This window comes from Nyctereutes procyonoides, unplaced genomic scaffold, assembly GCF_905146905.1.
Source record: "Nyctereutes procyonoides isolate TBG_1078 unplaced genomic scaffold, NYPRO_anot_genome, whole genome shotgun sequence".
Classification (NCBI taxonomy): domain Eukaryota; kingdom Metazoa; phylum Chordata; class Mammalia; order Carnivora; family Canidae; genus Nyctereutes; species Nyctereutes procyonoides.
Genome location: NW_026575035.1, coordinates 24,852,525 through 24,869,540, shown reverse-complemented (window position 1 = coordinate 24,869,540; position 17,016 = coordinate 24,852,525). Strand labels below are relative to the sequence as shown.

Genomic DNA, 17,016 nt, shown 5'->3' with positions numbered 1-17,016 from the left:
CACTTGTAAATATGCAGTAAATAGCTGAGATCTATCCCCAAAGACTTTGCAGGGGGATAGACAAGGGATAGGAACAGGACTGCCCTAAGAGGGGATTCTGTAGTTTTAACACACACTTCAGCTGATTTTTGACAAAGACAATCACACAACCCTTTAATAACAAAAGAATGCATAACAGAACACAAAGTTATTTTGGCTTCTTATCTTGACAATTAAGCTTGGAAAAAGCAAAAGAAAATGTAGAAAATCTTAAAAGCCTAAGGAATAAAAAGTGGTCTATGAACAAAGATATGTTTAATTTGAAACAAAATTACATATAACCTGGGTAGTACAAATGGGAGGAAACCCTTTGACAATTTCCTGTTAATTTCAATTTATCTCAAAAAAAAAACCTCTTAGCTTTTCTTATGATTCATATACTATTTTCAACCAATTCTAGAAAATATTTACCTTGCTTTTGAAATACAAGAAGTTTATATTTATAATGTTTTGTTGCATTTTTAACTGTTACTGAATAAAACCATTATTCTGTATACTCATTTTATAAAGATCATCTATCTTTCTTACTAAGACTTCATTTATGGGGAAGAAATGAAAATAAGAGGACTGAAATACTGTAAAACATTTAGTCAGTTAGATTAAAAAAAAAAAAGACAGAATTCTCAAAACATTAACCCCAAAAGTAACTATTAAAAAAAGATCTTAAAAAAAAAAAAAAAAGATCTAATTTATAAACACAATGGGGTATGTTTTCGATGTAAGGTTTACACAACTACACCCCCAGAGTGAACACAGCAAACTGTATTTCAAGAAACCAATTTACTTACTCGTTCTAACAGCATTATTCTCTGTTTTTCTTCAGATAGCATATGGATATTTTCTCTAAAAGAGAAGGATTTATTTTAGTTCAAGTCATTTAAAATTCTGGACTTTATACTTCTGCAAAGTATAACTATTAATGCACAGCATCATAAAAATTTAAAGGTTTATACTTAAATTTTCAAAAGCAGTCTGCTTAAATTAGAATACATTTCAATGGTGTATATTCCTTGTGCCAGATATTGAACCTAGATCTAAAAATCGTTTCAAATTATAAGTGAAACTTTGTGTCTGCATTTTTCTAGGGATAAGGTCTTTTGAATTTTAAGTTTTTTTCCCCAAGGATTAAGAACCATTTTTCTTACTATGGGTTAATCTATGTTACCAATAAAGTGGTATCTCTTGGGTGGCTTCACCATTAAAAATAGAGACAAAACAAAATGCTACACATCCTTGAGTAAGCTAAAGAATTTAAAGTTTCATTGTACAAAAAATAAACCAAATATCAATAAAGACTTCAAAAGTACTATTAAGTGGCTATAAATGTGCTAGTTACTGTGCCATGTGTGAATCTATCACACTAAAATAACCAAAAATTTGAAAGAAAAAAATGTAACTGAGTATAGGCTTGTATTTTATATTTTTACTACAATTTTTTACTGAAGCACAACTGGGAAATAAAATTGAGACATTCAAAAGATAAAATATGATGATTTGATATATGTACACATTGTGAAAGCTGACCCTCTGCTGAGTTAACTAATACCTCCACCACTTACCTTTTTTTGCAAGGCAGAAAAAACACTGAAATTCTACTCTCCTATCAAATTTCAAATACACAAATATACAACACAGTGTTACCATTTTCTGTCCAGGTTATATATATCCTCAGATCTTAATTATAACTGGAAGTCTGTCACTCCCCCAGCTCTTGGCAACCACTTTTCTACTCTATGGATACTATGCAGTATTTGTCTTTCTCTGTCTGGCTTACTTCACTTAGCATATTGGCCTCCAGGTTCATCCACGTTGTTGCAAATGGCAGGATTTTCTTCTTTCTTATGGCTGAATAATAATCCATTATATACTTTTATTCACCATTTTCTTACCCACTTTCTTTATCCATTCATCCATGAAAGAATACTTAGGTGTTTCCATATGTTGGCTACTGTGAATAATGCTGCAATGAACATGGGAGTACAGAAATCTCTTTGAGATAATGGCTTCATTTCCTTTGCATGTATACACCCAGAGAGGAGACTGCTGGATCATATGGTGGTTCTACTTTTAGGTTTTTGAGGAACTTCCATACTTTCTTCTATAGTGACTGTGCCAATTTACATTTCCACTAAGAGTGCATGAGGGCTCCCTCTTTTCCACATCCTTGATAGCATTTGTTATCTACTGATTGTCTCTTTAATAAGACATCCTGCTAGATATGATGTGACTGATATCTTATTGGTTTTGATTTGTATTTCCCTGATGATTAGTGACATTGAGCACTTTTCCATATACTTCTTGGCCATCTGTAGGTCATCTTTGGAAAAATGTCTATTTTTCTGCTTACTTTTTAATTGGGTTGTTTCTTTACTATTGAGTATGAGTTCTTTACATACTTCAGAGATCAATAATTTATCAGATATATTATTTGCAAATATTTTTTTCCCCACTCCATAGGTTGCCTTTTCATTTTATTGATGTATGGAAGCTTTTTATTTTTTTAAAGATTTTATTTATTTATTCATGAGAAGACAGAGAGATGCAGACACACAGGGAGAGGGAGAAGCAGGTTCCATATGTAGGGAGCCCGACATGGGACTCGATCCCGGGTCTCCAGGATCACGCCCTGGGCTGAAGTTGGCGCTAAACTGCTGAGCCACCAGGGGCTGCCCTGTAAGGAAGCTTTTTAGATTGATGTATTCCCACCTGTTTAACTGTTGCTTTTGCTTCCAATGAACCGCCCCCCCCAATTAATATTAATCTTGCAACCTATAAACACAGAATACCTTTCTATTAATTTTTGTCTTCTTCAATTTGACCAATGTTGTGTAGTTTTCACTATACAAATCTTTCACCTCATTGGTTAAATTTATTCCTAGGAATTTTATTCTTTTTGATGCAAATATAAAAGGGATTGTTTCCTCAAATCTGTTAGTTCATTGTGAGCATATAAAAACACTACTGATTTCATGTCCTGCACTTTACTAAATTTATGATTACTTCTAACAGTTTTTGTGGTCTTTAGAATTTTCTATATATAATGTCATGTCACCTACAAAGAGATAATTTTACATCTTCCTTGTCTATTTGGGTCTTTTTTATTTCCTTTTCTTGCCTAATTGCTCGGGCGAGGACTTCCAGTACACTATGTTGAATAAAAGTGGTGAGAGTGGTCATCTTTGTCTTATTCCTGATCTTAAAAACTTTCAGCATTGCACTGTTGAGTATGATGTGGGTTTCTCATATATGGCCTTTGTTATGTTGAGGAACATTTACTCTTTATCTACTTTAAGAGTTTTTATCATTAAAGATGTTGGAAATTTTGTCAACTGCTTTTTCTTCACAGACTGAAATGATGAAATGATTGTCATACTTTGTTTTGTCAAAGTGGTATATCACACTGATTTGCAGATACTGAGCCACCCTTGGATCCCTGGAATAAATCCCACTTGATCACAGTTATGCTCCTTTATGTACTGCTGAATTCAATTTACTAATATTTTGCTGAGGATTTCTGCCTCTGTTCATTAGGGATATTCTGTATTTTTCTTGTACTTTTCTTGTTAGGTTTAGTTATCAAGGTAATGTGGGCTTTGTATAATGAGTTCAGTAGAGTTGTTTCCTCTTCTCTGTTTTAGAAGACTTTCAGGAAGTTTGGTATTAGTTCTTTAAAAAAAGTTTGATATAATTCACCAGTGAAGTCATCTGGTCTTGGACTTTTCTTGACTGGGACCTTTTAATTATAGATTCAATCTCCTTGGTATTAATTGGCCTGTTTAGATTTTTTATTTCTTCACGATTCAGTCTTGTTTGATTGTATGTTTTTAGGAATGTTTCCATGTCTTCTAGATTGTCCAATTTATTGGGAATAATTGTACACAGCAATCTCTTATGATTCATTGTGTGCCTGGTATTAGCAGTAATGTAGTATTGTAACTTAATGTTTTAAATTCTTCCACATGTGTAATTCCCCAATTACATTTTAATCAGCTTGACTGAGGCAGGAATTATATCTTCTTCTAACTGTTAATTCTTTCAGGAAGAGGCTCTAACATAAGATCACAAAGATTTACTTGTAATTTTTGCTTTTACATTTAAGTGTGTGATATTTTATTAATTTGTTGATTTGTCTTATAAGGTAAATAGAAGAACCAATTTCATTCTTTTCCACTGAATTCTCTTGGCACCTTTGACCATAATGCAAGGGTTTAAATGACTATAAATATAAGGGCTTATTTCTGGACTCTCAATTCTATTTCAGTGATCTATACAAACACAAATATATAAATCAGGCTATTACCATACTGTCTTGATTACCCTGGCTTTGTATTAATTTTTGAAATAATATGTACATTTTCAACTTCATTCTTATTTCTTGCATACTGTTTTGGTTATTTTGAGTTAACTGCATTCCCATATGAATTTTAGGACCCACTGTCTACTTCTGCAAAAAAGGGGCATATTTCAACAGCTATATGTACCTGCAGATCACAGGGGACTGCTACCTTAAGTTTTCCTTTTTTTTATTTCTTTAAAGATTTCATTTTTATGTAATCTCTACAACCAATGTGGGGCTTGAACTCACAACCCTGAGATCAAGCATCGCATGCTCTACCGACTGAGCCAGCCAGGTGGTCTAAGATGAACTCTTCCAATCAATGAACTTGTCATGTCTTTTGAGGTCTTCAATTTTGCTCATAAAGTTTCGTAACCTTCAGTGTATGAATCTTGAACTTCTTTTGTTATACATTTAGATTTTTAGTGAAATTCCTGGGATTGTCAATGTACAAGATCATGTTATAGTTTAATTTCTTCCTTTCCAATATGGAATATGGAATATGCCTATAGTTTCTTGTGCCTGAGTGCCCTTTATAGAACCTCAATTGATCTTTTTCTTCTTGATTTTTAGGGGAAAAGCATTCAGTCTTTCATCACTGAGTATGATCTTACTTGTGGGCTTTCTTAGATGCCTTTTATTAAGCTGAGGAAGTTCTCTTCAATTCCTACTTTACTAAGTGTTTAAATGCTTTCTCTTTATTTATTTATTTATTTTTTAAATTTATTTTTATTTATTTATGATAGAGAGAGAGAGAGAGAGAGAGGCAGAGACACAGGCAGAGGGAGAGGGAGAAGCAGGCTCCATGCCGGGAGCCCAACGTGGAACCCGATCCCGGGACTCCAGGATCACGCCCTGGGCCAAAGGCAGGCGCGAAACCGCTAAGCCACCCAGGGATCCCCGCTTTCTCTTTATTGATACTGATATGGTAGATTATTACATGAACTAATGTTAAAATATTCAGCCAATATCGCATTCCTGGGATAAACCCAGTAAGAATCCCTTTTGTATATTGCTGGATTTATTAGTATTTTTTTTTTTGAGAATATCTGGATCTATAGCTTTGAGATATTTCCTTAATATCTCAGAACTGAACTTGATGTGGAATTTCTCATTCAGTACGATTTGGAAGGGTCCCAAGATTTTAATTTTAAGGAGTTTAATGCCAGTTCTGATACTGCTTATCTAGAGAAGGAACTTGAAGAACGACTGCTAATCCACTACTTTTTTTTTTATGATTTTATTTTATTTATTTTTTATTTTTTATTTTTATTTATAAATTAATTTTTATTGGTGTTCAATTTACCAACATACAGAATAACACCCAGTGCTCATCCCGTCAAGTGTCCCCCTCCGTGCCCGTCACCCATTCACCCCCACCCCCCGCCCTCCTCCCCTTCCACCTAATCCACTACTTTTAAAAAGTAGTTTTGTTCTATAACTTCAGAAACACAAATAGAAAATTAAGGGGGAAATTCCTAAAGTAGACTAAAATAAGAAACCAGCACATTTAACAAGAAATCAGGAACAGGCCAAGTTGGCATTACTAGCCTGAATTTTCTTTCTTAGTTTCATTGAGGTATAATAACTGATATGCAAAAATTTGCACACATTTCATGCACACATCCTGATAAATCTGGACATAGACATATACACCCATGATACCACCACTACAACTAAGGAAGTAGGTATATTCATCAAAGTAAAAGATTTCTGTGTGTGTGTGTGTGTGTGTGTGGATATGTGTGTGAGAGAGAAATTTTGATGTAACATTTATTAGTCTTTTCCTTGTGCTTCCCTATTCCACATTAAAGTAGTCTAAACTTTAAGAAATAATGTATGTATGTTAAAGAAATCTTTAGTCTTAATACATTTGTAATATTTTTGGCATATAATATAAAAATCTATTTACTTGTGACTTTATCAATAATATATAGAATTATCTATATAGCTTAAGACTGTATCTTGGGCAGCCCAGGTGGCTCAGCGATTTAGTGCTGCCTTCAGCCCGGGGTATGATCCTGGAGACCTGAGACTGAGTCCCACATCAGGCTCCCTGCATGGAGCCTGCTTCTCCCTCTACCTATGTCTCTGCCTCCCTTCTCTCTCTCTCTGTGTCTCTCATGAATAAATAAAGTCTTAAAAAAAAAAAAGGACTATTATCTTAACACTCAGCAAGATAAATTCCTGTTCACTGATATTTTTTGAAAATGTTATCAACTGTTTTTGCACATTTATTTTTCTATATGAATTTTAACATCCAACATCAAATTTTACGTACTTATCCTGCTGAAATTTTAGTTGGGTACAGATTAAATAACTGAATAAATCTGTGAGGGCAGCCTGGGTGGCTCAGCGGTTTAGCGCTGCCGTCAGCCCAGGGCATGATCCTGGGGTCCTAGGATTGAGTCTCATGTCGTCGGGCTCCATGCAATGGAGCCTGCTTCTCCATCTGCCTGTGTCTCTGCCTCTCTCTCTCTCTCTCTCTCTCTGTGGCTCTCGTGAATAAATAAATAAAATCTTAAAAAACAAAAATAAAAAAAATAAATCTGATGAGAAAACAGTATCTTTACAATACTGTATTTCCATCCATCTTTAACTTTCAAGCCTTTTAATATCATTCATAAAGTTCTACAGCTTTCTTCACAAGGGTCTTGAACATTTTTTGTTAAATTCATCACTAACAAATTATTTCCTTAAATTTTTATTGGGATCTTGTATATATACAAACATGCACACACACATATATATTCAAATCAGCTTTTGGTGGTTAATACATGTAAACTGCTCTATTTCTGATATATTTATGATGTATACTCTGAGGTAGTCATTACTTTTAATAGTTTGTTAGGTCTATGTGGTTTGAAAAGGACATTATCATGAAATCATGACGCTTAAGACTTTACTTGCCAACGTTTATTGTTTACTGTCTTGCAGAAGAATAGTGATGGTGACAGCTGGCATTCTAGCATTCTTCCTAAAATTGTGGAAAATTCTTCTAAATGTTTCAACATTGAATATAATGTTTGCTCTTAAGTGTCTCATGTATACTCTTTCAAATTAAGAAAGTTCCCCTCTATTTCCAGTTTGCTAAGTTTAAAAAAAATATTTTTGATGAATGGGCACTGAGTTTTATCAGTTTTAATTTCTGCATCCAGATGATCACATAATCCTTTTCATGTGATTAGTAAATATGGTTACATTGAGATATTCTGAGGTTTAATTATTATTATTGCATTCCACTGAGTCATGATGATCATAACAGTCCACTGTATTGAAATGCTAATATTGTCTTTTGGATTTTTTTATACATATATTAACAAATGAGATTAACCTGTATCTTATTCTCTACAATTTCTAAAACCATACCACCTGTGGTTATGGTTCCATTCATTCTACATATTTACTTGTATTTCTTTTTACTTGTTATTTATAATGGCTCACATATATTTATCAATTTCATTTTCTTATATACTTGAGAATATAGAATTCTCCCAGTGTTACCACCTTCATTAGATCTCTCATTTTTTGATATTTTTGCTTATACTTTAACAAAATTTCCATTTTCTAATCAATATCTATGTTGAATATACAGGTATTCAAATTTCCAAATGTATACACTTCTATTTTTCTTACTAATTGTCAATTACTTATGTTTAATGCCTGTAATTATATCAATATTTAGAACCCTGAGACTTCCTTTGGAATCTGGTATATAGTGAATTTTCTTTTTTTTTTTTTATAGTGAATTTTCTTAACTGTTTCTCTATTGCTTTATTTTTTACTTCATTGTGTCCTGAGACGAAGAAGCTCTATTGTTACTGTGACTCTGAAAGTTCTCATTCTAGTTTTAATCCATTTTCCATTCCTATACAATGGCTCAAAGTCACATTTTCAAGCATCTACAAGTCAATAGCCAATTGCCTACGGTTAAACTGTGCTCCTTCTATATATGAAACTTTTTCTTAAACTTATAAAAACCTTTTGCTTGAATGGTTTATATATTTTTTCCCTTATAATTTTTCTTTAGGTGATTTGTGTATATAGAATTCAATTGGATGCTTTTTTTCCTAAGAGGTTTTGTTGTGGTTGTTTTTAAAATGTTTGGACTTATTTCTGTCATTTATGTTTTCTAATGGGCTATATAGGTTTGTGCCTTGACTTTTTAAATTACAGCTTATTTAACAGTCTTTTTCACATAGATTCTTAAAGCCTTATACCTTTCCAAGACTCAAATTAATCAGTTTCTCCTTTCTTTTAAACTAAGCAGAAAGCTGCATACATTTTTACTTTTCAAAAAATTCCTTTGCCTTCCCCCACCCAATACACAGTCATCCAAAGAAATATATTCATTACTATAATTATGCCTTTTTGTCTTAGGTAATGGACCTCAAAATTTAAACACTTCCTGTTAATAAGCATAGCTTGACATTACTGCAGTGGTCCTTCTCAGGGCAGCCTATGATGAGTTTGGTGCATAAAATAGGAAATAGGCCAAAGTGACTCATATATATATGCACACACAATCCAAAGTACTACGATAGTTCTAAAATTTATAGCTTAAAGGAATTTAAAAGGGACAATTTTCAGATATATGGGCTGTGGACGACAACACAGATTTCCTACCTTCAGAGCTTTTAGCTTGCAGAACTGCACTAGTGGTTTAAAAGCCTGCATTACTTAAAGCAGTTGAAGACATATGTACTTACTGTACAGACATCATACTTGTCTCCATTGCTGAATCCACTTTTCCTTCATCTTGTGTTTCCATTGCTGATCTCTCTGTTTCACCTGGGAGTTCAGGTGCACAAGCTCCATAAAGTTCTGGGGCTGCAGCTACGTATGCTGAAGGAACAAAACTGCTACTACGCAACTTACTGACTTCTTCTTCAAGTTTTTTCTTTTCCTCAAGCAAACGAGCTCGATCTTCAGAGAGTGACTCTATCAAATCTGAAGAACCCCCCCAAGTTGAAATAACATTACGAAACATTTCATGTAATTTTTTTAAATTAAAAAAACTTAAAAATACATTATGAAATATTACTAACCTTTATCTCGCTCTTGCTGTTGCATTGTACTTTTCAGCTTATCGCTAAGATCATTGATTATATTTTCTTTTCTCATTTTCTCTCTTGTTAAAACAGTGTTAAAATTGGTCTGGAACAAGAGAATGACAACTACTTAAATTGTCTGCATGTACACAGCAACTAGGGCTAAAGAAACTAGCAAATATTTTTACATGGCACACTTGTATGTGGAGAAGATAAAGTGCAAATGACAAATGATGTTCTTTTTTTTAAAATTTTTATTTATTTATGATAGTCACAGAGAGAGAGAGAGAGAGAGAGAGAGAGAGAGAGAGAGAGAGAGGGCAGAGACACAGGCAGAGGGAGAAGCAGGCTCCATGCACCAGGAGCCCGACGTGGGATTCGATCCCGGGTCTCCAGGATTGCGCCCTGGGCCAAAGGCAGGCGCCAAACTGCTGCGCCACCCAGGGATCCCTGATGTTCATTTTTTAATAAGAATGCTATACTGTTTAAAGTACAATGCAACTGTGTTACCTGGTTCCATATTTAAGATATGTTCCAATTTAATACTTTGGAAATGAATTCTATTTTCTCATCACGGTCTACATATTTATTGTCAAAGCACTAGCAGCTGATTTTACTTTTTTTTTTTTAGATTCTATTTATTTATTTATTCATGAGAGGCACATAGAGAGAAAGACAGAGACACAGGCAGAGGGAGAAGTAGGCTCCATGCAGGGAGCCCGACATGGGACTCGTTCCTGGGTCTCCAGGATCACGCCCCGGGCTGAAGGTGGCACTAAACCGCTGAGCCACTCGGGCTGCCCCAGCAGCTGATTTTAAAATTGGGAGAAAGAAAGAAAACAACCTAACAAGTGCTGTTTACGTTTTCTTTAATAACCTTCCCTCTCCTGGAATCTTCCTTTTGTATTTAGCTAAATCCTGATTACTATAATAATATTTTATAGAGAAGACTTTATCACATCTTCTCTTTTCTGGACATTTACAAGAGCCACTGCACATCAGGTTAATATTAACTGACTTGTCCCTCTTCAATTTTTTATAAAAACTTTCCTACTGTGAAGCTCATGTATCAAAGTGCCTGCACAGGGCAGCCCCGGTGGCGCAGTGGTTTGGCGCCGCCTGCAGCCTGGGGTGTGATCCTGGGGACCTGGGATCGAGTCCCACATTGGGCTCCCTGCATGGAGCCTGCTTCTCCCTCTGCCTCTGTCTCTATGAATAAATAAAATCTTAAAAAAAAAAAAAACACACACACACACACAACAAAGTGCCTGTACAGATCACATAAGCCCATTTGGCAATTCTCAGTGCAGTTTCTTTTATAAAGATGACTGAATTGTGAACAAATTCATTTATAAGAGTTCCATTAAGATCTTCTTGAAACTTAAAGGCAATAGATGAATGGTAAGTGATCTAAACGGACTTCCCATAGGCCCAGTATTTCTAATTCCAAAATTAAGAATCTATGATCCTTCAATCAATGCATAATGCCAACAATGCTAAAAACAGACTTAATAGCAATATGGAATTTTTAGATCAAGATTAGTTAATTCATTAAAGATGGAGTTAAAAATCATCTCTAGTCAGAAATGAAGATGCCTCAAAAAAGAACATTTATGATGTCTTTTGTTAAGACATTTCTCTATATATTATGCACGTACAGAAAATTAATATTTATAACTGTTTCAGTTAATTCATCTCAAATATTTATAATAGCTTATTTCAGTCAATGAATTCATCCCCTACTTAATTTTGGAATCTAAAATTGCCCATGAGCTCACAAAGAGCACAGAGAGAAAGAAAGCAGGGAGTGAAAGATACATTTTAAATAGAATGAATCATACAAAGGAAATGTACAACCTCGGATTTTTATTTTATTTTTTTTAATTTTTATTTTATTTTATTTAATTTTTAATTTTTTTTTTTTAATTTACTTATGATAGGCACACAGTGAGAGAGAGAGGCAGAGACACAGGCAGAGGGAGAAGCAGGCTCCATGCACCGGGAGCCCGACGTGGGATTCCATCCCGAATCTCCAGGATCGCTAAACCGCTGCGCCACCCAGGGATCCCAACCTCGGATTTTTAAAAGCAGAGGCAGGATTAATGATCTCTTCACTGGTAATTCTTACTTAAAACTGGCAATTCCACCTTCCTGAACACTTAATTTCATTGGCTTTCATAAAGCCACATTTTTCCTTTTTTGGTTACTCTTTCTCATTCCCCCTTTTCAGGCTCGTCTTCCTTTCCCCAGGCCTTAAAACTTAAAATGTAAAGTTCCTTCAGGTTTTTTTTTTTTTTTTTTTAAATTTATGATAGTCACAGAGAGAGAGAGAGAGAGAGAGAGAGGCAGAGATACAGGCAGAGGGAGAAGCAGGCTCCATGCACCGAGAGCCCGACGTGGGATTCGATCCCGGGTCTCCAGGATCGCGCCCTGGGCCAAAGGCAGGCGCCAAACCACTGCACCACCCAGGGATCCCCGGTTCCTTCAGGTTTTGAACTATATTTCTGTATTTTTCTTGAATACTACAAAGACATTAATGTAATCACACCATTATATGTAAAGGAATATACCATATGTTAAACAAACATGTATACCTACAACATGTGTGCTTGTTTCAGAAATGCATTCCTAAGGGTAAAAAAATCAGGTCACTATCTCCCTGGCCTGAGCTGTCACAGCAGACACCCACTGTCCCCACAGGTGCCCATGTCTGGCAGTTCTCCACTTTCTTCTCACCCCAGTGGGCAATGCTGATTACATAGAAATCCAACTGTGGATTCCTTTATTTGCTCTCCAACTGCTTGTCATCCAGATGCGTGAGGTGAAGCATCAGCTTTCAAACAAGGCAACCTAATCCTTAGTGGTCTGGCTCTTGCTCCCCTCACAAGCTTGACCCTCTTACCATTCCTCAATATTATTAATGAGTGAATCAGCAAAATTCAGCAGTAGCCCACCATTATGTACCACTAGCCTGTCACATGATAAAAATTAGAGAAAGTACAAGAAATTTGTACTGATAAGCATGTAATTTATAATACTAAAATTTGAGAGCTTGGGGGTAAAGTTCAAATATATGTGAAGCAGTAGAAGCACTTCACGTTATAAAAAACTAATCTGAATTGAAAATGCTTTTATCATGAAAATGTCTAATAAATAATATCAGGGTCAATGCAGGAAAAACACATCTATGATTTAAGCCACCCTTGCTACACAAAAAAATTATATTTGTTAATTTACGTTTATCTACTTTAATTCTAAAATAAATCAAACTAGGGTGAGGGAACATACCTGTTGTTCAGCAATCAGAGATGTTCGAACATTTTGCATTTCTTCATTCTTTCTTTTCTCTTGCTCTTCAAGTTGTTCTAAAAACTTTGCTTTTTCTTCCTGAAGCTTTTCTTGAAGTTCAGCAACTAGGCTTGAAGAATCTTCTCTGGTAGATTCAATGGCAAGACTTGAAAATTATATAGAGGATTAAATTTTTTTTGAAAATAACATGTAATCATAAGTATACCAAGTATCTTAATTAGTTGACATCAGAAAGGCTATGTATCCTCCTTAAACCTAACAGTAATTAATTGCTGTTAGAGATATTTCTATGTAACCCCCCCCCTTTTATCTGCCAAGGAAAGGGAAGCAAGTAAAATGGAAAAGTTTAACAGAGATTAAATATAGATACAAACATGGTGAAAGACTATGATTATATTTGATAAATTCATAACTTGCTTCTGCCAGCAAGTGCAAATGTTTTCAATATAAAAAATCAATATGCCTCAAGAGCTCAGCTTCAAATTTCAGTTCTGCTAATCTTAGAAACTAGCTAGCCCTAAGGGTTGCTGGCAAAGCACCAGAGATAAGAGGACAAGGCAAGGAGAAAAGGCACAAACATAAGTTAGTAAGTATTGTAATTTCTGACACAGAAGTTAATTTTATCTTCTTTCAACCTAATAATCTTTTACATTAAAAAAAGTTTGCTCATGAAGTAATTAATCCCACCAAAGGAGTTACAAGTGTTAAGCCACAGGAGAGAGGCTATCATGTTAGCAAATATTCCCAAGGTATTTTAGTGACTAAGTCAACTGATTGCTTTAAATGTACATTTACACAACTTTAAATCACACTTTAATGTTTTGGGAATTAGGAGACATACTGAAGTTTTTAAAATTAAATTTATTTTTAGAGAGAGAGAGAGAACAACAAAAAAAGAGTAGAGGGAAAAGCAGAGGGAGAGGGCCAAGCAGACTCTGTGCTGAGGGCAGAGACTGATGTGAGGCTGGATCCCAGGAGCCCGAGATCATGACCTGAGCTGAAATCAAAAGCCTGATGCTCAACCAAATGAGCCACTCATGTACCCTATGGGCTCAAGAGGCATTTTATAATCAATGTGGATACTGAAATTGTTTGTATTTATTGATATAATTTCATAATTCATAAAATTATCATACTATTACAGCAATTGATAATCATACAAAGAATTGTTAGCTGCGATTCATTCTTCCAAATTTATTAACAAAATATATTAATTCATTTTCTCCTAAGGGATGGTTTTAAATGGCCAAACATGAAATATGCAAGTTAGAGACATATTACCTCTATCAAAGTCTGAGACAGATTCTGAGTTTACAGAAAGGCTTCAATTGGGAAAAAACCTAATCTGTAATGCAGTGAAAGGATAAGGTAACATTTGTTTTCAAGGTTTTTTTCTTTAGGGCTAGGAGAGGGGTATGGAAGGTAAAAATTACAGCATGGATGGAAACCCTGACAAGTCACATAAATTTTAGTGTTAGGAACTAGAATATAAATATGAACTCAACTAGTAACAATAAAGTGTTAGGGATTAAAATTGGTATAGGCAGGATTTATGTACTAGTTTTTCTTCAATACTGTTTGGCTAATATCTACCTTTGGCAATTATGAAACATACTTTGAATAATTATCCCTACAGTTATAGAACAGGTGAAGTGTTATAAGAAAACCAAAAAGCCATGTTTCACACAGGTAAGCAAGGCTGACCATAGTGGTAAATGAAGTGAATGAAGTCAGACAAGCAGGGGGAAATCCAATCATGACCAGAAAACATTCTGGGTTTTATTAGAAGTACAATGTAAAGTCATTACAGAATTTTTTCTAGAGAGAATGACAAAGTATAAATTTAGGTTTGTAAAAGACTGTTGTGAGGATATTGGTAAGAATACTGGAACAGAGTAACAAAGAAGGGAGGGGCACCTGGGTGGCTCAGTTGGTTAAGCATCTCCCTTTGGCTTAGATCTTGATCCTGGGGTCCTGGGATGGAGCCCTGTCACGTTCCCTGCTCAGTGGGGAGTCTGCTTCTCAATCTCCTCCCTGCTCTCTCTCAAATAAATAAAATCTTAAAAAAAAAAAAAAAAAAGAGTAGGAGGTTTCCGCATGAGAAAGGATGCTAAAAATCCTTTAAGAGTATGGTCTGACTTCATGTGCATGCACAAAGACGGGTGGTATTTATAAGTTCTAAGTGTCTTGAAACTTTGGGTTGCCTGGTACACCCTGGGGAGGTGTTCCCTTTACCTCAAGGATCAGCGCTGTGCTAAGATGAGGCAGGTATGGGAGAAGATAGTTTTCAGCACACAAGAATGTAAAGACATCACTGTCTCTTTGTAAATACACAATCATTCCAAATACCCAGAATGAGCACATTAAATGATTAGGTATATGCTGATTCATAAGGTAAAAAGACTCTTGGTGCCAAAAGGTAATAAAGGAGAGCTTATGACACAAAGGTCAATAATCATACTGTGTTGGAGACGGGTTTCTTGGGGTTTTATATGCCACATTGCTTGAGGCTCCTATCAGAAAAGGTTCCAGGGAACTGTTGGCCACATCATTCTGTTGTGCTGTACATTACTGTACAACCTCAAATGGTTCTGTCATCGGGGGAATTAACCCTAGCAATGAAATAGTAACAGCTAAAGTAAGTTTTATTTTTTATAGCACTACCATCTCACTTTCTTTGGGGAGTAAGTAGATGTGTGTGTGCTGGTTGAGAGGGAAGACACGAGGAAAAGATTACAGTATCTCATAATTAAGAATATATTTGGTTTAGCAATACTGGCATAGAAATCTAAGGAATCTGCAGTGTGTGGGTAGCTCAGTGGGTTAAGTGTCTGCCTTCCACTCAGGTCATGATCCCAGGGTCCTGGTATCAAGTCCTGCATTGGGCTCCCTGATCAGAGGGGAGCCTGCTTTTTTTCCCTTTCCCTCTGTCTACTGCTTCCCTTGGTTGTGCGCATGCTCTCGTTAGATGAGTAAATAAAATCTTAAGAAATCTAAAAACACTTATCAATACAGTTTGCTACCCCAAACTAAACTTAAATAATCCTGTCTTATATTAATACCCTTAAAAAGGCCTGGAAATTAGAACTAAAGGAAGCAGATACATTTGTTATCAGCTGGAACACTTCCATACCCTTACCCCGAACCTGAAATAAAGCATTTCTGGTTAATAGGTTACCCCACCATTAACAAATTAGTGTATGCTAGCAAAAAGATTCTATTGTACTCAACACTTCTAGGAACTAGAAAACTTGTGTTGAATACAAAGTAGATTGTCACAATGCTTGAACTAGTTCCTATCATTTGGGTCTACCAAACATATTATCATGGAGTTTTTAAACTGTTTTTATGATGTTAAAAATAGATGAAAATTATAAAACTGAAGTGCTCCTCTTGTACTCATCCAAATCTACATCAACTCCCAGGAGGCATGGCAATCAACAGTGTTGTACATAGATTTGTAAACAACTCAACACACGTGCACATTCTCTACACTCATTTTCTTTGTACACAGGTGTATGAGAAAGCCTTTTTTCCCTGTTAAAAATAATGTATATTACTAATTTCAATTTTCCCCAGTTATATAGGAAAAAACATCTTATTTTAATTCTGTATTTCCATAATCCCAAGTAGATTGGAAAGTTATTCACATATTAGCTATTTGTATTTCTTCATCGATCTGGTTGTTCATATCTTTTGTTCCATTTTTCTAATGAACAACTTGCCTTTTCCTAATTGACTTGTGAGAGCTTTTTAACATTATGAATACAATTAATATCTTATATTTTGCTGATGCTTCTCCCATGCAGTTGGTTTCTTCATGCCATTTCTGGCATATGAACAAGCAAATAAGTGGTGCAAAGGAGGGAGGTGTGCTAGGCAGTGTCATCACCTCATCATCATTTCTTCTTAAAGATTTCCTCATTCTTTTTCAAGCGTTTCTACTGCATGACAGAGAAACCTAGAACTACATTTGTCCAGGATGACCTTCCCAGTAAGTTCTGAGTTCAAATTTGTCAATGAAAGATACCCACACAAGATCTGGAATGTTAAATGAGAGTTTGTCATTCTAAGAAGTGACTATGACGAGACATGTGGGCTACATGAGGGGTTTCCAAGTGAACTACCTGCAGTGGTATCACAGTAGACAACTGGTGGAAGTCTCCAAGGAACTATAATAGTTTTCTGATTGGTCACTCACTTTTGGTGCTTCAGATAGCCTTGAACCTAGATTCCCAGGTTTTGTCAGCAACTCCCTTACCACATCCCTCCCTTAGGTCT

The 17,016-nt window shown here is 35.3% G+C and overlaps 1 protein-coding gene across 2 annotated transcripts in view; it reads right to left on the bottom strand.

Moving 5' to 3' along the window:
* The window catches only part of RB1CC1 (RB1 inducible coiled-coil 1), a 98,461-nt gene that overhangs the window by 9,415 nt on the left and 72,030 nt on the right, over positions 1-17,016 (bottom strand). For both annotated transcript variants that reach the window (XM_055318232.1, XM_055318231.1), the window contains exons 16-19: positions 12,715-12,880; positions 9,424-9,532; positions 9,085-9,325; positions 828-882 (exon numbers count right to left, since the gene is read on the bottom strand). In XM_055318232.1, coding sequence (XP_055174207.1) covers positions 828-882; positions 9,085-9,325; positions 9,424-9,532; positions 12,715-12,880 — 571 coding nt within the window. The remainder of the gene's footprint in view (positions 1-827; positions 883-9,084; positions 9,326-9,423; positions 9,533-12,714; positions 12,881-17,016) is intronic.